Raw genomic sequence first — 20,672 nt, 5'->3', positions numbered from 1 at the left:
TGCAATAATTGCCCAGGAGAACAGACAACTTATTGCTGTCCTAACCTGTGATACTCCTGCAATTCCATCAAAGCAAATCTAGTTTGTAAATTTAGTTTGATAACTTTCTACAAAAGTGACAAATGAGATCAGCTTCCAACATTTACTTTTCAGAGTTGTAATAGATTAGCAACGTCATATGACTGAATCCAGTTTATCAGGCCAGATCTCTGTTTTGGCCCCTAGGGAACAGTTCTCACTGCACTTTACTGGACCTACAGGACACAGGAAGACTCACAGCTCCTGAACTGAACATCAACAGAAAAACACAGTGAGGATATAGGTAAAACAAAGTAAATGGAAATAGCAACAGAATAAAAATATAAACAATTTGGATCATCCTACTCAACAGTTCTACACATCACACCCACGGTTGTAACAAAAGCAGGATGAGAGGGCCTAAATAGTAGGGGAAGCAAGTTTAATAAAAGTCCCAGAGAGAAACCAGTGCCTCCTGCATTGGCAGCCCCAGCACTTCTCATTCCAAGATGAGCAACATGGTAGAGAACCAGAGCAGGAGATGAAAAAGTGGCAGTATCAAACTGCTAAACTGCAAGGCATCCAAATGACCTGCTATAGCCCTGACTTTACCTCAGCCTGCTATTACATTTGTCTTTAGCCTCCTTTTCTGTTGTAATTAAACCTCACTAGCATTATCTCACCATTGCCTTCCATTTCCCTTCATGGCCCCATCATTCTCATACTTTCACTCCTATAACCTCATTCTTGTCCATCTCCTTCTCTTGCCTCCTCTTTCCTTCCCCAGTCCTTCCTGAAGAGCTGCAAAAAAATCAGTGTGCTGCAGTTTGCTTCATCTTCTGCATGGGCTTCTGAGGGGTATGAAGTATGTTTGTTGCTCCCTTGTTTCATTGTTATATTCACCGTAAAAATACCTAGTGCTTAGAACTTTTATGCATGTCTCCTTATCCTTCCTTCTGCTATGTCTCTGCAGAAATAATCTGATACTTAAAAAACAACAAAAAACTATTGAATTCTTTTTTGTACAGATGTGTTAAATTCTGCCAAAATGTTATTAGTACTGCCTTCCAGCTGAAAACCACACAGACCACCACACAGTGCCTCAGAGAGAAGTGAACTAGTGAAGTACAGCTGGAATTAATGTTTTACAGTGTTAAATAGATTGGGAAAATCCCCTTTAATTTTTCCCTTCTCCTTTAGGTTCCTTTTGGTCTCTTATACACAAGCCTAAGTACTTCCACAACCTGTACTGTAACCCTTTCTGAATGTCACTGTTGGTGGAGCTGATATTCATCATTCACTTCTTTCCACAGAAGATATGAAATTTTACATCTCAAATAGCATATCTGTGCTACACACTACATTTCCCACATTAAACACCACTCTGCCCCAACACAAGTGCTGTAAACCTGGAGCCAGCTTTGACAAAGACTTCAATGTTATTACTAGGCAAAGGGAGGAGTGTTTATTAAAACACACGTGATCCAAGGCAGCTGTGCTTAGACCATATGCATCCCAAAGTGGCAAACCAAAACTCCCCAAAACTCACAAAATACAAAACAGTCACCTCTCAAGGACAACGTGGTGCTCTCATACTAAGAGATTCCAAGATAAGGTTTTATATATATGCTGAAAATAGGATTATTTTTTTTATGTATTTACTCTTATTCCAGTGAAAATGCCATGCTTTGCTGCTGTGTTTGTTGTGACTATAAAGGTATTGCATACATGCCTAGCTTGCTGGGAAAAAAGGTGATTTAGAGACTAAGGATAGAATAATGGCTGGCAATGAGCCAAATCATTTGCTATCTCATGGGGCGTAAAAATCTACTGGTTTACAGTGCAAATTTATCAGTTTATGTACCAAAGATACTATTATCTAGTCTACATACAAATGAAAGCAGAACTACCTGTTTTTCATTTTTCTTGTAACCTCAAAATTACCCACTGATATAAATATGGATAAATAAACTGATCAGAATGACCTGCCTAAAAAAAGGAATGAGATGTGTGCACCCGACAGAAAAATCAGTTTTCAAGAGTCGTGTTTTTCCTTCTCCTGTCCTTGCTCTTCCCTCTGCATTCATCATAGGCCATTAAGAAACTCAGAAATGCCCTCCTTACAGAAACTTTAATTAAAAAGCAAAGATCTGAAAAATAAGAGTATGACACAGGATGGGCTAATCTGACCTGGTATGGCTATTCTTACGCAAGGATAACTTTTACATTACGTGTATCCCCCATATGCTCAATCACTCTGTATTTGAATACAATAATGCACATCTCTGTTTTGGCATGTGCCCAAGAAGTGCTTCAGGACTTTCATGTCCCTCCCTGCCTCCTCACTCACACCCATGACCTATATGTGAGAGCTTCAGGAAATCCTCATTAGGGTCCTTTGGGATATGATACCAAAACCATTTCTAAGTTAATATTAGCAGCTGCTGTGCCTGAGTAGAAATATACATTTAATGGGGATGAATATAAGAGAAAAATGTAAGTAGAATCAAACTGATCCTCACAGCAAAGTACCCAATTTGTTAGCCAGCGTGTTGCTAAAAAGCAAGATTTTTGTTTCACTGCCATACCACCTGTTCTTTAAATTGTAAGACATGTCTGCTGATGAGGTGAAGCGTGGAAGCTGCTTTGAACAGCAGGGGAACGGATACATTAAGTGCAGTAACTCAACGTGCCTAACACAACACGATTTATGAGGAAGAGTCGTAGTGCTCTAGGGGGCCAGAGCACAAGTGTCCATCCTGCAATAACATCATTACCTACGGCGCGTGAGGGCAAAGGGAGAGATGGAAAAAATACTAGATCTAATGAGAGCAAAGTGATGCCAGTTGCAACAACAACTACACAAACAGCAGGGATGTCAGCAGAGTTTAAACGACAGTCCAAGAAAGGTGCCGTGAAAACAGCTCAGGGATTAGACAAGAGAAGAGCTGAAAGGAAAGTGAAGTTCAAAAGAACACACAACTTGGTTACACCTATGCCAATACGGCACAACATCCTGTCCCCATTCAAATTAATGGCAAAGCTCCCATTAATTTCCGTGCGCAGGGCCTGAAAAGAACACCAGCAACTTTAGAAGCAAGTTTTTCCTCTTGGAGCTTTCAATAAAATGAAGACTAATGATAATGGAATCACTAATTTAAACTAAGATTTAATCTTTCCATGTTCATTGTGAAAGGTGCAGATTTTGTTTCCTATGTGCTGAATTGCACGGCTGTGATTTCTTAAAGAAATGGAAAAAAAAACCCAAACAAACAACAAACACCCAAACAAATGAAAAAAAAACCAACCAACAAACACCCAAACAAACAAACAAACCTCAAAGAATATGACTCAAAAATCCTGCAGTCCTCACCTGGTCTAAAATTACACTCCGTTAAAGAAGTCCACACAGAGAAATCAACATTGCACAATCCCACACATTTATGCCCACACATACTCCACTTGCCTTTATTCTGGGCAAGGAAATTACCCTCAAAACTGCCTGCAAAAGCCCTCAGATACTGCTGAGCTTTTAACAGGAATGCATTATTGTAAAAGTTCTGGCTGGCAGGTTCTGCAGGAATACCTATTATAGTATATGGTAGGCTAAATTTGTAGAACTGTTGTTTTGGGTTTTTTTTTAAAATACAAATCTGACATGAATAAGAAGTTGCTGGCTTGGTGAGAAGAAAGGTTAGAATATTAAAGGCAGTAATTAGATGTCAGGAGCACATAAAAGACAGAATTGGGTAGAAGTCCACAAAGAAGGGGTCTCATCCCAGAGAAGAGTTGCCAAACAAGGTGAAAGAGTATAGAGAGAAGGGTTATTATGCAGCCCCTTAAACAGCCATCTAGGACAGAGCCTCTTGCTGACTGCCCTACCTGGACAAAGACAAACAATTAATTCACTCATCAATTTCCACTCTAGCCACGTTGCCTCCTGCCAGCCCTGCACAACACTTAAAACACCTAGAAGGTAGCCCAGGGTTTGATGCAGAAAAGCCCTCCAGAGCGAGCACAGACAGCACCATAACCATCATCTCCTCTCCCTTCTGCTCGTGCAGCCCTTCTGCATGAAGGCGGCAAGCACAGCACTTCACTTCAAACCAGCTCTGCAGCAGCAGTGACCGCAGACTGAGGCGAACGGCAGTGAGAAGAGACCTGCGGGTCTTCACTAGTGAGAAGAGTCCAGCAAGCTGGAGAAACTTAAACTGCGAGAGAACAGAGTTGGCTTGGGAGCTAATTTCTTGATTTCCCCTATTTTGAATCAGAATTTCTGTACACACAGAATGTGTATCTATCCACAAAGAAAGAAAGAAGCAGAAAGATAAAATACAAAGAACTTTTTCACTCTAGGTTTGATTTTTCAAACCAAGCCTTGATGCTGAGAAATTTCAGAGTTGCTCTTTATGAGCTACACCTGGGGGACAGTCTAAATGTGATTGCAAAAGATTAAGGCCTATAGGTTGAGGGGTTTTTATTTTGCCATGAAGTACCATGACAGACTGAAGTATGTCCTACATTTTTCATAGAGTGAAAAGACTGTGAATGATGCATTTTAAGGGAAGCAATTTCCATTTTCTTTAGAGAATTTCTTCTTTTTTCTGTAGACCATTTTACTTTGTGACTTGCTGATTCTATTACTGATGCTTATTTCCCCTGAACATGGTGTTACAAGAGAAAAAAGCAGTCAGGTTTTCCATAATTCTTGAGGGAAAATTCAATCTGAAGTGAAATTGTAGTCAACTATAATTTATCAAAATCAAATCAACAGTGATCTAAACCAGAACATTCACATCATTAGCAGTTCAAATTAACACACTTAGGAATATTTTACAGGACTTTCATCGCAGGACTCTAAATACATTTACCTATTTTGTAAACTGCAAGATCAGCCTGTTTTTTGTACAGCCGTGTAAACAGGAGGGACTCCATGGAACTTTATTGGAGTGGAACCATTCCAGCATAAAACTATCCGAAGTCAGGCTCCAAATTCAATGCTTAACCTGAAAAACGCTCTTTGGCCTGAAACACTGCCTGGTGCATTAAAAATTTTCACCCTTAAAAGGTCTGCATGTAGTTAAGGACTTGTGTTTTAGTTTTCAGGATATTCTTACTTATGTTTCAAGTGTTTTATACAGAATTATTAAAAATTGAGGGTATAAGTGTTGGTGTGGATTCACTTAGCATATATCTTGCATGGCTACCACAGAGCAGATTATGACCTTTCTTCGTCTACCTACTAGAAGATCTACCTAGCTTGAAATTTTCCTTCTACAAGGAGTCAGCAGCAAGTTCATAGGCATGATGGCAACTCTTCACACTACTCTGCCTTTTCTACCAGGGAGAGGAGTCATTCTAATGGGCATGAAGGTTTGTATTTCTGTAACTGCTATTCTCTTAGATTAGTTCCTTGGGATACTTGATAGAAAGCCCAAAGAAAAGAGCAGTTTAGTTTTATATAGCAAACAATATGAACTTATTTGTGGGCTATTTTCCATAAATTCCCCTTACATTCTTCTTCTGTCCAATCCATGATCTTGAGAGTACAGCGAGACTAGACAATATTCAACAGTAATGCCAGTGGAATTAGTTCCTTTCTGTATCAGCCTTCCAAAAATAAAAATCTGGCTTAAAGATCCATCTAACATCTGAAAACACTGACTATCTGAGCACATCTGACCACTTCAGACCATTTGGGCTATTATAGCTGCAGTTTCTGATACCAAAGCATTTTGAACAGAGAAGCATGGAACGTAATATCTCACTTTTACTATTAAATTGCAGACACTTGAAAATAACATGGATATTTAACGTACATATTGTTTAACAGTATTTTTCAGATTTACACTCTGACTATCCAACACACCTAGTGAGACACAAGTAATAATAAACTATTTTCACAGCTCCTAACCCCAGTGATAGGATTGTCAAACAGGTGCATTTGGTAAGTCAGGGTAATCCTAACTAACGTGTTGGAAAGGTGATAAACATAATCAGTTCAGACCTTCACATCAAATTCCTGATCATATACGTTGGAGCACTAACAGCACCAAGATCCAAGCATATTTCACATGGCTATTTATGCAGAATTGTTACCACTAATGAAGACAACTTCTTTACTGCATACATAAATCTAAATAAAGCATTTAACTATGAAGCTGAATGACAGTCACTTTGATAAAATTGACTGAATCATGTGAAATTGCACTGTCATTTATTTTAAGGTAAGGGTAGAAAATTCTTTAGAAACAACTTAGAAACCATAAGATGAGAAAATAATTAGTTCAGTTCAGCAGCGATACAAAACTTCGGTTGCTCTACCCGTACTTGGAGAAGCATATGCCAGCACCTAGCACTATGTACATTTCAAAATTATTAATATGTATGTTTAAAAGATATTAAGACATTATCAGAAAATATTTTTTTATGAAGGTCCCTGAGTATCTCTCTGTATTTATCATCTTCAAAAGCAATAGAAAGAGCAAAAATCTGTAGCTATTCACAGGATTCTGTATTAATTTAGTAATCCCAAAGACTTAGACCTATTTATGGAACACTGAAAGTCTGCTGAAGAGAAGAACAAATCTTACCCCTAAATATAACATTATTCCATAGAACATAAATTTCCAGAAAAAGCATCGTCGAAGAGCATTAATAAGTTTGGGTTTTTTCTTTGAAGTTGCCAGCTCTCTGTCCCACTCTCTGAAAAGGAACCGAAAAACAAGACTGTTAAGTTGCAAGAGCAAATACATGGGTCTCTGGCTCTGACATACTTCAGTTCACTCAAGTATATCCAAGGAGACTTAGCTAAGGTGACTAATGAAAAAAAGCTTTGCAAAGACCCCAAAGACCTGGCCTTCATTGACTTGATAGATCAATAAAAGTTCAAACCTAGTTCAGCCACATATTTGGCAGTTTTAAATACTCAGCCATACATCACCCCACAGGGAATTAATTCATGAAAAGGTCACATTGTATGTTTTTAAAGAAACTTGCTGTACTTAAGACCAAAGCACAAATAATAGGCAAATTAATGTTTCAGAGCTAGCTCTTCCAGTCTGCAGAAAACAAAACACTAACAAAGCATCAAAAATGTGACTTTCTACTGCACAGCATTATTTTTAACCTGTGTTGCTGGAACAATAATTTTCTATTCAATAATAAATTGCTGATCAGAAGCAATGCTATAAACAGAAAACATACGGTCAAAATTCAACTCACAGATTAAAGTGCTCCTAAGAATTTCCTCAGGTCTTTTCTCCATTTTTCAACAGAATATCAAATAACCAGAATATTCAATTTATAAACTATCAAAATGCATTAAGCAAACCAATGTTCTCAGTATTTTCCACCAGTTTTGAATATGTATGTTACACTGCAATTAAGTGTAATTGGATTGGCACAACAGTACGGACGTGAGCTGTCCTGGCACACCAGGGAAAACTACACCAGAGGCCAGGGGAGAGGGACCATATTTAGGTACCCGATTCTGTAAGAGTTAGTCCCAAGTGTACAGCACAAACCATAGTTTCTGAATTAGGACCCACTGAAATAGGGTAGAGAAGAGAGGAAGCCTAAATGAGAAAAGTCAGGGTATGATTTCTGCAGAAGCAATTAGTCTTTCAACAGTGGAACAAAGGAAATATTACTTAGTTGAAGAAAAAAATAAAACAAGGTTTTACAAGGATATTTGGGGAAGAACGAACAGCAGAGTAGGGAACTAACACTGAAACTGTACGTCTAGCCTTGCTAGTCAATGGACAGATGTCACTGGTACCTGTACACAGTAATTTAGAACATCTAGGTGACACATCAGCACCAGGGATCCCTGTTAGCTCCAAAGGACAACCATGTGATGAATGAGGACATGTTTGAGCCAGCTTGCACCCAATGTTTTTTAAACATTTTATCCCACAACTTTTTAATGAAAATTGCAATATGATTCCTGAAACAGTTAGCTCATGAATGTTTCATACCTTTCTAGTTTTTCAGAAAGATTATCAGCAGAGTCTGCAGAAGGGATTTGATAAATATCTGACAGCTCCAACCGTCGTCTGTAACCCTTTTTCAAAATTGGTTTTGTCCATCTAAGTAGGAAAAAGAAAAAAAAAAAAAAAAAAAAGGTAAAATAATCATCAGTTTCTTAGGTTAATTCAGGAGTTGCATTGTCTCACCCAAAACATTTTGTCCACAGCATCCAAGTATGCCTATGTGGACACAAACGCACACACACAATATGACATAATATGGCTGACCTCTGCATTATATTTACAAAACTATATTGACAAATTAACATTAAAAGAATAGTTGTAAAACTGTTGCATTTCATCAGTTTTGGGGTGGGATCATGCCCCAAACTTCAGTCAGTAGCAGTCAAATGAACAGAGGATTGAGACCTTTGTACTGTATTTCCAAATACGTGCTATGTCTATATAAATGAGTAATTAATCAGAACTATATTAAATTTCATCCCTGTAAGACAAAAATCTTAATACAGCTTTAGCATTCCTTTGACAGCTTACATTGCAGTATGCACTTAACAACACACAAAATCTTTCACAGGACTCCTATAAGATCTTCATTGCGTCCATCATATGTAAACATTTTGCATTTCTTTTTTCAAATGTCTTGTTTAAAAACTTAATACCAATTTAAAGGACATTCTGAGTTAAACCAAAGCAGGAAAAAACTCTAGAATGGCTACTTTATAGAGAAAATCTTAATAAGCCATTACTAACTCTATCAAACAATTTGGCTCCTGAAAGGTCTATGAATCCCCAAGTGCCAACTTGCACAAAATTTTGCAACAGGTTCTGTCTTCTTTTTGAAAACACAAGACTAAAACAAAACATAAACAAGCAACCACAAGAACTAACAGTGTATTTTGAACCGATTTGAGTTTCTGCTTTGCTGCCATTGTTAAAAAATACTTCCTTAAAAAAATGAAATGTCTGCAAAAGAAGGTGCTTGTGGCTGATTTCTGTCATGCTTCCATACGTCAACACCATTTGTAAAAAATAAACCCCTGTGATTTACAATTATGATAAAAGTTATGATCTGCAAAGCTTTAATAATTTCAGAAATTTTTGTTTTAAAATGTCTTTATAGACAACAATTAACAGAGTTGCAAAATAAATGCAATAAAGTTTTCCACGGTCACTTAGAAAACAAGAACAGCTTGTTGGAGATGCTTACCCATATGCCTGTAAGAACATATACCATACACACAAAGTAATCCACATTCTCAATTGCAGCTTCTGGTGGTGCAAAGAGGTCAATACAAAGGTAAAAAAGCATCACCAAACATACACAAGTGCAAAGAGACTTTAGCACAACAGTCAAAGCCTATTTGTGTGCAACTGTGCACACACACATGCACACTCTAACATTAATGAAGTTAGGAACTGCATGTGACATCAGCCTATAATCCCCATAATTCAGTAAAGCAGTAAATTTTAGTTATATCACACCTACTGCAAAGAGAATGTGTCCTAAGAAATCAGAAGATTACCCTTCATTTCTGCAATCATACTACACATTTCATATGAATCATACAGGTTTTAGTTCAGTCTTTGACACCACTGTAGCTGCAAAATAACACAATTTGTGGTATGTTACAGCAAGGCAGCTAGGAGAGTCCACTTTGGATGGTAAAACATCCATAAACTTTATTACTGCTGGAAACAGAGCCCAACGTTTTCAGGGATGTAATAAGATGGATTAGAAGAAAACTTTTGAATTAAAAAAAATGATGTTATGTGAAAGTCTTTCATGGCCACTGCAAATGATAAATCCGGTATCAATTTGTATTTTGCCAGCTCCTGATGGCAGAAAGGACAGGTTGCTATTGGCTTTGTGCACACCTTGTGGAGAAATGGGTAAACCTCATCCTTTGGGAACAGAAAATCTCATGGACTGGCTTCACTGAAAGTTCTGTATACACAGATATTTTGGCAATGATGAAATGAATACAAGTTATGAGACAGTAAAACACTACTGAAGCTAATGCAAATAAGTAACAGTACTTCCTAAGCAACCTTTTTAATTGTCAATACTGTAGCTAAGCAATAACCTTGCTGAGCCCCTTAACAATGCTTTGAGACTACAATAAGCAACTCCAAACTTGTCTTGAGAAAAAGAGAAATGCTTTACCATGTCCGACTTTTGGGGAAAAAATTTTGCATTGCATTGTTTGCCTCCACACATCTGATTTCTTTTATATATTTTATTAGCACCTACCTTGGCATTTTGCCACTGCCTGAAGTAACAAAATGTGACTGACTGCATTTAGAAAGTAAGCAAAATGTCTATTTTATCATTTGGGGAAGGCAGCATGCTTAGCAGATCTATTGTACTTCTATAAATGTCTCTGGTTCTACTCAGCACTTAACTGGGTACACTTACCAGCGCCACCTAAATTACATGGTCCCTAAACCACCCTCCTCTCCCAAGTCAACAAGTTTAATACAGACTTAATGCAGTCCTTGTCCTCATCTCTCTGCTCATATGGGTAGCTGCAACTATGATAGATTAACTCCTCCAGCCAGCTAAAGGAGCAGTGCTGACACCTTCCCCAGGGACCTCCTCAGCTGCAGCCAGGTTCCTACTGCAGACTGCTGGCAAGGCTTGCAGAGAGATGTTCATCTCCCAGCTACCCTGGACTTGCTCGGAAGTCCCACCCTACCTACATCTGGCCAATTTGCAAGCTGTGCCAAGTGGCTTCATGCTGGGGTGGTAATTGTGGGAGGAGTTGACCTATCACGTGCTGTTTGTCTCAAGGTAGTTTTTCAACAGCTATTTGGGTTGTGCTGTCAAGAACTGTGGGAGACAGTACATATTTTAATAAAAGGAATATTCCAGACCTAGAACACAAATACTACCTAAAACCAACCTTTTGCCAGATTCCAAGAGCATCCAGTTTACCATTGTGCTCCAGATTATTTGTAAAGTTTTGAAATGGCAAAATAGCTATACATTTATTTTAACTGGCAATATAATCTGCAGTTATCAATGTTTTTTATCACCTGGTAACACAGCTCAGTCAGAGTTTGTCAATTAATATGGCTCTTCTATTTTTGACTTAACAGAAATGATTTGCCAGTGTTAATTCTGAGCTGCTTCTTGTGGTTGCTGAGAACGAGAAAATTCTTTTGAAAGGAAGAGAGCAAGAAGGAAGGGAAACAGATTGGTTTTACAGCATTACATTAGTAAATGCCACCGGATTACTGGCTGGCATTTAATGAACTCTTTCACAGAGAAACCTGTAGTGCTGTCAGAGTTTTGCCACTAACTAGGAATGTTATTATGGGTACACACACATGAAACCCAGCAGGAGACAAGTTTCAGGGGTGTACAGTAGGAAAGAAGAAAAGAAGGAAAACAAGTTCCATCTCTGTTATTGATTGCCTGTAGCAAAAAAAAAAAAAAAAAAACCTTATGAGTTTGATATGTAAATATTGTATACATAACATACTGTTTTTAACTTCTCTTTTGGTAGGTTTCTAATGACCATTTCTTTGTCAGTCACTTAGGCAATTATATAATAGATTTCTTACTACAGCTATTTCTTTCTCCAGCATGTTCAGCCTCATTCCACTTGAGCAAATTGTGCCGATAGGACAGATGTCTTTGGCTTTCCAGAGAGTATTAACACAGACTGTTAACTTGTCAATAGGATTTGACTCTCCCTTAAGGCTGCTTTGCATGTCACTGAAGACAGAAGGAGCCTCTGTGTTGCTAAGCCAACTGCCCAGATCTTCCTCCTGGGCACAAGGATTCCCCAGCTCCATCAGGGCCTTCAGGTCAAGAAGCACAGGGCATTGGGACAGTGACAGAGCAGCAGAGCCAGGCTATCCAAGACCTGCAAAGCAGAGCAGCTCTGTTTCAAGAGTCCCTGATCAGGCTGGTACCATTTCAACACATCATGTGCACAACGCTGCAAAATCCACTGAGCAGCGCAGAAGTGACCGTGTCTTCACTCTTCACTTCCTTCTCTTACAAAGCAATATAGTAAGGCATAGTGCCTGCAGCTTCTAAAGAACTGGACCTAAATCCTGATATAGGCAGAGCAAGAAAAATGCCTCTGGTTTTATGTTTTCCCTTGTTTCAACATGGGGGGGGGGGGGGGGCATGACATAATCAAGCCATGATTATGATGCTTTGGAGCCTAAGGTTCACAAGGTGTTTGTAAAGCCACAAATTCCTTCTATCTGTAGGAAAAGACTGAGGTACCACATAGACCTCCGACATCCCCAAAGGGTCAAACCAGACCGGACTCTGTCAAAGGCTCTGTATTCCCATCCTCTCCCAAAAGATACACATCACTCCAGCAGCAGAACAAATTGCAAATTGTTGCTTACTTTATACTGGATGTGGTAGCTTTAGTACGCTCGAAATGGTTTTCTCCAGAAGTGTGTCTGCACCACCAGCCCTCTTCTCTGAGCATCCTGTGACACAGCTGTAAAAAGGTGACCCTAGCTCTGCATGACTCTTGCTAACAGATGGGAGAAGTCAATGTACCCATGAAGCACAAGTGCCAGGCACCACAGCCTAATTCCTGAGCGTTAGTTACCTTCAACAAAGTCGGGTTGCAGTTATTTTGTTTCAAATGGTAACCAGCTGAAATAGCATGTTATATATTCTGAAAACTCTTATTAAAACCTTCAGCATTTTCCCCTTTAAAAACAAGCAAATGCAATAATTTGAGCTTAATATTTACACAGAATTATTGCAGGACTTCAACAACAGAAGGTAAAAGCAGACCCCATTAATTTCAGCTTTTGGGTTTGTTTTTTTTTTCTCCCAGATCACAAAAAATAAGATTTTAAGTTCTTCACTAATAAACAGTTCTTCCCCATGAGGTGTATTTGACACGGAAAATATTTAGCCGCAATGTCATCAACTCTGCCACTAGCTGTGAGCAGCACCATTTTATGAATAATCAGTGTTCTGCTGAAACCCCAGGATTTCAACAGTGAATCTTAATTAGGATTACTACACAGCAATTCTTGGGGAATGCCTGCCTTTTTATGTTGTTTTTGAGAAGTGATATTTATTCAGATTATTATCTAATCTCTAAATGCTTTTTGAGATTCGGATTTTTAGCAGAAATTCAATACTTTTTCCTTACAGTTAGTAAGACAGTCAAAGTATTTCAGTTGGCAGAATTACTGAGCTACTTTTGAGAGAAAACAAAGCACGTTAGGGGTACAAAGATACTGAAGTTGCGTAAGATGCAAGGACAGAATACATGCAATGTATATTAAAAATCTGTAAATTGTTTAGATACCAAAGTGAAACATACTATATGCCTCAAATATTTAACAAAGCTATCAAAATAAGATAATGATGATGTGTTATGAACTTGGCAAGGCTGTTTCAGCATATACCTACAGCGAGACTGGCTAGAAGATATTTCTTCATCTTCACTCTTTTTCTCAGTTACATATCCCATAGCAAGAATAAGAGAGATTTCTTTCTCCTAGTCCTTTGAAAGACCAAGGTACATTGCAGAAAGTCAACAAAACAATTGCAGAGCTGTGCTATTCATGCTTGAGCTGATTTTTAAATTCTTACAGATATGTCACTAATGTGACAGCAACAAATTTACCCAGTTTAGCACTCCACTGTCTTAGCCATGCATTTATAAATAAATTTCATAAATCTGTTATTTGTTCAAAACCCAATGACTGATATGTGATCGGGTATATACACCTTGAGAAACTGATGAACACATTTGTGACAGTTCAAGCAGGGCAAGTGGAGAGTGGGAAGATTATTTATTTATTTATAACACCAAGTATCAAAATGTACATCGTCACGACAGTAATATGGAATTAATCCTGATTTAGGGGCTGCTTCTCTTACTGCTTGCTCTTTGCCATCTTCTTTGTATCCTGGTATTTGCTGCTGCTACTCCTCAGCCTGACCCTTGCAAGTTAATGAGAAAATATCTCATATCTTCCGATTTCCAAAATGATCTTGGGCTTTGAGCAAAGCAACATTGTTTTGTTTTGGTTTTGGTTTCTTTGTGTTTTTTACCTCCAGAGAAATAAAAGCATCCCAGATTTTACAGATTAACTTTGAACTGAGTTAAGTTGAAATAAGTTAAAGTGAAATATCACATTGACTCCAATACAATAAAGGTTCACATCTTTTACTTTAAAAGCTGAAGAAAAAAAAATTAAAAAGATAAATACCACATTAAAACATGGGAATATACCTGAAACCACGTACCTTCACCATGTACCTAAGGTACAACTTACTTATTCTCTCCTAATTTTGGGAGCTTCATGACAATGCAGCCTTGGTTTAGCTACTTGCTGACTGTGAAAATGCTCATGCTGATCCTTTTGCTTATGTGAGAGGGAGTGATATGTAAACACAGCCTGTGAGTCCTCACTCATCTCACCCAGGCATATCCCCTGTCTCATGGAAGCCAGCTGAATTGCATCTACAAGTTTACATTGCAAAATTTTGCAAGATTTATCATTAAAGTTTTATATGCTAGAGTTTAATTTGACCTTTGAGTTTTTTATTTTAGAGGACACAATTTGACACGTCATTACCCAGATGTCAGATTGGTACCATCCTGCCCCCACAACCTCCACACCTACATACACATGCTGCAAAGGCGTGGGGGGGGGGGGGGGGGGGGAGGGGGGAATGAATAATAATAAAAAAAAAAGATAGCGGTAACTTGTAGAACTCTCCTGCAATAAGTCACACTATTCTCACCAGTTTGAAAACCAGTGCACTGAAAAAATTTAGACATTAAAAGACCAAGACTCTTTTGTGTGAAAGAGGTCATAATTGTTTGCTGTAGCAATATTCTGAAATAACTTTGTCAAACCAGAAATACCTTATGAAATTAAAGTCCTGGACAGGAGATCTCAAGTAGTCTGTACTGGCTCCACCACATGCTCCCAGGACAAATCACAGTCCTTGCACACCCCACTTTCTTCTCTACAGAACTAATAAGGCGTTTTAGCCCATCCTTTGTGCTAGCTATTTAGACTTCAAGATCTTCAAATCAGACTTTATTATTATCAAATATTTTCCAGTGCTTAGTACAGTAGACTTCAAATTTCTGTATAGGGCATTTAGAAGTCTCTATAATACAGATAATAAAACTATTCTCCATGTCATTGCTTACAGTATTAAAACAGAATTCAAGGATTCGGATGGATATTTTCTATCGCACCAAAATCAAGTAAGTATGGAGGAGAACAAAAATGTACAGATCAGTCTGCAAACCTTTCAGATGCTTGATCATTTCATTTTGAATATCAACATGTTAAGTCTTCCTCCTGCAGGAGGAAAATAAGCTTTACATCTATTTAGAAACTCAGATGCAGCTTGATACAGGCAACTGTTCTTTAGAGGTATAAAGCAGCCAGAGAAGGTCACTGTGCTATGCAGGGTTTGCACTTCTGCTTGTTAGAACAAAGATGTAGTATAAGACTGAGCCAAGGACACAATTTAGCCTTATTATCAAAGAAGGTATTCCTGTAGCTGAAACTATTTCGGACTAGGAGACTCAGCATCCTTCCTCCAGTTCACTTCAAGTTTCATATTTTACCTTGGAAATATTAACAGAAATCAAATTTTCAAAAGGAGTCCAAAATTTGCATGTACATCTTTGAACCATCTGGGGGCTGACTTTCAGAAGTACCAAAAGCTCACCGTTACAAAAAGTTCTGAAGGGCTGGCAGGCTGGCAGGTCTCCAAGGACCACTTGTGGCAACAGACAAATGACGAGGCAGCCTCACAGGGCCTTATTCTGTGCTCTGTCTGCATCTGTGCTTGGTTATCACTGACAGACAGGATTTATGATTACCTGGGATCAGTGAAAGGCAGGTCCTCAGGACTAGACACGTGAAGGGCCTTAAGAATATACTGTAGGAAATTTGCCTTGTGTAATGTCAAAGCCAGCTGTACCAGCAACCGAGCCATCAGACCATGCAACTCAATCCACCTGCTCACAGCTGCCAACGTACACAGAGGCTCCCTACTCAGTGAGGAAAGATGAGCAAGATGCTACAGCTAGGTCTTGATAGGGGATGCTCCAAATACATGCTGGAGATGACAATTTCCAGGCACCCACTGTCTGAAGTGAAATTTATAGGCATGGATTAGGTCTTTAAGCTTCCCATACAATACCTGGGATTTTTAGGAACTCAAGACAGTTTCAGGGGAAGTTTTGAGTACAAATGTACTCACTAAATCCCCTACTTCTTCAGGAAAACAGGCACATAAAACCTTACCTATTTAGTAATCAAAACCCCAAGTACCTTCTTGGTATTAAATCCTAAAATATGTAGTTCAAGGATAGAGCAGAGATTACCTAGGGCAGGTCTGGCTTTAGTTCCTTTCTCTCAAGGGACTCAAACTAATTCTCATGAGAATGCCTTTTCAATCCAGAAACTTAGTCAAGGCACTCTTGAACTTGAAATTATGACTGAATTAAGGTAGGAGTGAAAAAACAACCATGACTGTAGCCCACAGGCCAGGTACTTTCAAAACTTAAGTGCTGGATTCTGTTATCCACCCTAAAGGCTATTAACAGACTTCATTAAAAGTGCCCTCAGAAAAAAAATCAAGACTTGCAAACAAGTTTCTTACCCAGTAGACTACAGAGCCACTCTTGCTCTTATGCTTTAAAAAAAGTAGCTGAGCCAGAGATAGGCAACAAAACCCCCTTCACTACCATACACTGGTAACACTGGTCCTACCTCCTAGAAGAGGTGAAATGTAGAATTGAATTACTTTTCCTACCCCTCCCAGCATACACACAACAGAAGAAGGAATCCAGCTTTTATCCCCTACATGCTAAATTGTTCTTGGAACCACTGGACAGCTGTATAAAAAAGCAGCAGGTTACTTTTTCTCTGGCTTGGAAAGAAATCAGCTAGAGCAGGTTTGATGGACTGAGCCCACAAGAAGACATGGCACAAAAGCTGGCTTAGTTTGTATTTCTCATTTGGATTTAATAATGTATCAGGCACTGAACTACCAAGTCCTGCCAAGACAGCTGTCACTTGATTAGACAGTTGGACAGGAGCACAAGGATTGCTTTTTGTGAACTTGTATTTAAATATCTGAATTTGCATGTAAAAAAAAAATATCAGAATTGTCCCAAAGTTGCAGCCATTTCTGAAACTCCAGCAATAACTTCGTGTTCTGACACCCAGCTAAAAATTAATTTATTAGCTTGCCTTAATAAAACCATAACAACACTTCCTGATATCAGTTGATCTGCAATAAAAACTAGGTGATTGCAAAGTACTACGATGTTGTTTGCTACAAAAGGTATGGCCTTGACACTGCAAAATTCCAAGAACATAAGTAAAGTTCTTATATAGACAAAGTTCTATAAAGACAAAAGTGAATCTTCAGAACGAATACTAAGTTCAACATATGACCATCTGACTGCTTCTGCATAAAACACTATTTTCTCTAAACAAGACAAAAAGTTGCCAATGCACAGATAAATGTCTTTCACGTGGTTGGGAACAAAAGGGATCAACTCTGAAAATGTAATAAGGAAAACAGAACACAAAAGAAACCCTGAAACCCCAAACACTCAGTATCTAGTGTTTTTTAAGTGTCATCTTAAGGAAATATCTCAAACCACTTGTCTTCACACCTCATTTCTTAACCAACAAAACTCAGTTGTTAAACAAAAACAGTTCCGATTTTAGGCTGAAAGTTGATTTCTAATGTCTAAATACTTTCTATCATGACCATCCCAAGCAATTCTCTTTTGTTGCCCCATCAGTGTCGCTAATCTTGGAAATCCAACAAAAAGGTAACATTTTCCCTAAGATACTATTCCTTGTATACAAATGACAGTTTCTCACTTTTTGGCAAAAAAGAATTAAAAAAAAATAATGTACAAATGATACTAACACAAGTCTAGATTATTCACTTATGATCACGGAGTGCCATTCTGACTTTGACACATTTAAACCTATCCCTCCAGCCCAAACAGGACACATTATGAAGCAATAAAACCTTGCCAACAAAACTAATAGTGTATGTTTTTTAAATTCTTATTTATTTTTAAAAGAAAGACACCCTAGCTGCCAAATTGGATGTAATGAATTTTTTTATCTTGTGGCTTTCACTTTTGTGACTTTTTCAATTATTTCATATAATATTTGTGAAGTAACAAAGACATTCACAATGTACATGGTAAAAAACACAAGTAAGCAGAAACTGTCATTCACAGAAACATCATTCCAAAGGTATCAGCCCCCTGTTAGATACTTCATAGAGGTACACATACAATTTTGACTGTTCTTACCCAGTGAACTGTTTAATACCCTGATCTTCCTATGAAATGATGTTACTATAAAGTCCTGTAAATAAATTTCTCTGCTCTAGATATTCGCCATAAACATCTCTTTAACATTCTATACTTAATTATTACCACTTCAGTTACAGTCAGGTAGCAGGTACAATATAATGTATCATATGTTATAAGCATCATTCAAATATCATTCAATTGACCTAAAGACTATGATTTTATAAAGACCAGGTCAGACCCAGGGATGGTTAATTATGCATTTAAAGAGCATGAACTCATTCTGGTTTCAGCCATGGGAACTTTAACTAAGGTAGGAATAAGAAATACATGTGTTTGATCTTATAGGGGTTATTTTCTTTCAGCATCACAGGTTCTAAGAGAGCACTACTCTGATAGAAGCTTTACAAATAAATAGAATTAAATGGAATGAGTGGCTCCTTGAGCAATGAAATTAATATCAGCCTCATTTCCTACAGATTTGTATCTTATACTTGACAGGATCACTGACTGAAGCCTCTTCTATGGAGAATTCGTAAAAGCTTACACTCCCATCACCCACAGTCCCTGTCTCTAAGAGCACTGGAGAGCAGGGTGGCTTCTTTCCCACTGCTGCACCACTGGAGGATACCTCTAGGATCCTCACCTTTACCTGGATGTTTGTAAAACTTTAGAACAGGTTACATTCAGGATCCTTCCCCACTATCACATCTGGCTAAAAAGAGTGGGGGAGGCAGACAGAGTGGTTCATACAGACCTACTTCCCTTAAGAAACTTTAAGAAAAGGTTCCGGCCAGGCTGCTGAAAAGGAAAGCTATCCCGAAAGGATTAAAAAGTCAGCTAAAAGCCCTCAGCTGCTCAGACAGAGACTTCGTGCCAATGTTATGGTTTTACATCACATGTTCCCATTTCATTCACCACGTTCATGTTTTAAACAAGATTTCCTCCCTCCCCTCCCTGCTGTGTGAAAGACCCTCAAGTAACTAAAAGGGGAACCAGCCACCCTGGTGAAACTGGTAGTGTGTGGGCCAAAGCCAGAAAGATTTTTTGCTCTTTCCAGCTAGCAGTGCCATTTCTAGCAATGTCACACAAAACATATTCAGGTTTCTATATTGTCTTAAAAAGTACGTTGTGCCCAGGCATTAGTATTGGCTCCTTCTTCTCTTTGTATGTGAAGTTGTGAGAAAGAAAAGGTGCCAGAGACTCTGCTTGTAAGAGAACACTTGCAAGGCTTACAAGGAACTGTTTCCAGTAAGATTTTATTACACTTACACACTGAGCAAATGCTAAACACCCAAAAAGCCAAACAGGAGGAATCCTTGCTCTAAGAGCATTTCCCCTCTACTCCCCCCAACCACGTTCTCACAGTTCACAGTGAAATAACAGATTAACTAGTTGAGCAAGTTACCAAAGGTTGCTCAAATTATGTCATAAATTCATCTGTCTGGGTCCAGAGGGGGTTTATGACACCTGGCAGACAGAGCCCATTCCTGGTGCTAAAACCCCAGCAACAACAACAACAACAACAAAAAAAAAAAAAAAAAAAACAAAAAAAAAAAGAGAAATCTCATCCTTCAGCAACAAGCCAGACTCCCACCGCCCTTCCCGCAGACCTGGCCAGAGCTAACTGGCGCCCAGCGCTCGGTCCCCTTCTCCGCCGAGCGGGGTGGGAGAGGCGCCCCCCGCACCTCCCCTGCCCGCTGCCCCCGGCCGCACGTGTCCCGCCGCGCCGGCGCTCCCACCTGAAGAAAAGTTTGGAGAAGACGTTCGCCTTTTCCAAAGGGGACCTCTGCATGGTTCCCGGAGCTGCCGTGCGGAGCGGTGTCGGTGCGGTGCGCGGGGAACAGGCAGCAGCCGCTAATCGCTGACGCCTCACTCGCCCGCTCTGCTCCCGCGGCTCTCCCACCTTATCCGCTCGGCCGGCTCTGATGTCACCGCCTGCCTCCTGCCCCTGCCCCTCTCCCCGCCTCTGCTTTGCCCAGGTTCAAAACCGGGAGGGCTGGGGCCCCGGCCCGAGCGCTGCCTGCGCTGCCGCCTCCTCCCCCGCCTCCCCGCCGCGCCCGGCACCGCGCACCGGGCGCGCCCTGCGACTCCCCCCGCGGCTGCCCCCTCCGCCCCGGCTCCCCGCCAGCCCATTAACTCCACCTGCCGACTCCGCTTCGCGAGTCACCCCACGCCGGGTCCCCAACCTCCTCCCATCACTCAGGTCCTCGCCCGACCGGGGGCCGTGCGGGAGAAACTACCCCTCTGTATGTGCCTTCCGCCCCCCTCGAGGAGCGGAGACCCTCCTGCCCCCCCGAGCGGGTAGGTCCCCACCGCAGCGCCTGCCCCATCACACCGGCCG

General features: G+C 39.7%; 1 protein-coding gene across 1 annotated transcript in view; it reads right to left on the bottom strand.

Annotated features, from left to right (window-relative positions):
- Positions 1 to 20,123, bottom strand: part of CFTR (CF transmembrane conductance regulator) — a 91,899-nt gene extending 71,776 nt beyond the window's left edge. The window contains exons 1-3 of the mRNA XM_040596259.1: positions 20,071 to 20,123; positions 7,998 to 8,108; positions 6,612 to 6,723 (exon numbers count right to left, since the gene is read on the bottom strand). Coding sequence (XP_040452193.1) covers positions 6,612 to 6,723; positions 7,998 to 8,108; positions 20,071 to 20,123 — 276 coding nt within the window. The remainder of the gene's footprint in view (positions 1 to 6,611; positions 6,724 to 7,997; positions 8,109 to 20,070) is intronic.
- Positions 20,124 to 20,672: the final 549 nt, after the last annotated feature.

This window comes from Falco naumanni, chromosome 5 (genome assembly GCF_017639655.2).
Source record: "Falco naumanni isolate bFalNau1 chromosome 5, bFalNau1.pat, whole genome shotgun sequence".
In the NCBI taxonomy this organism is placed as follows: Eukaryota; Metazoa; Chordata; class Aves; order Falconiformes; family Falconidae; genus Falco; species Falco naumanni.
Note: the sequence above shows the minus strand (reverse complement) of the source record. Positions and strands in the feature narration are given on the sequence as shown.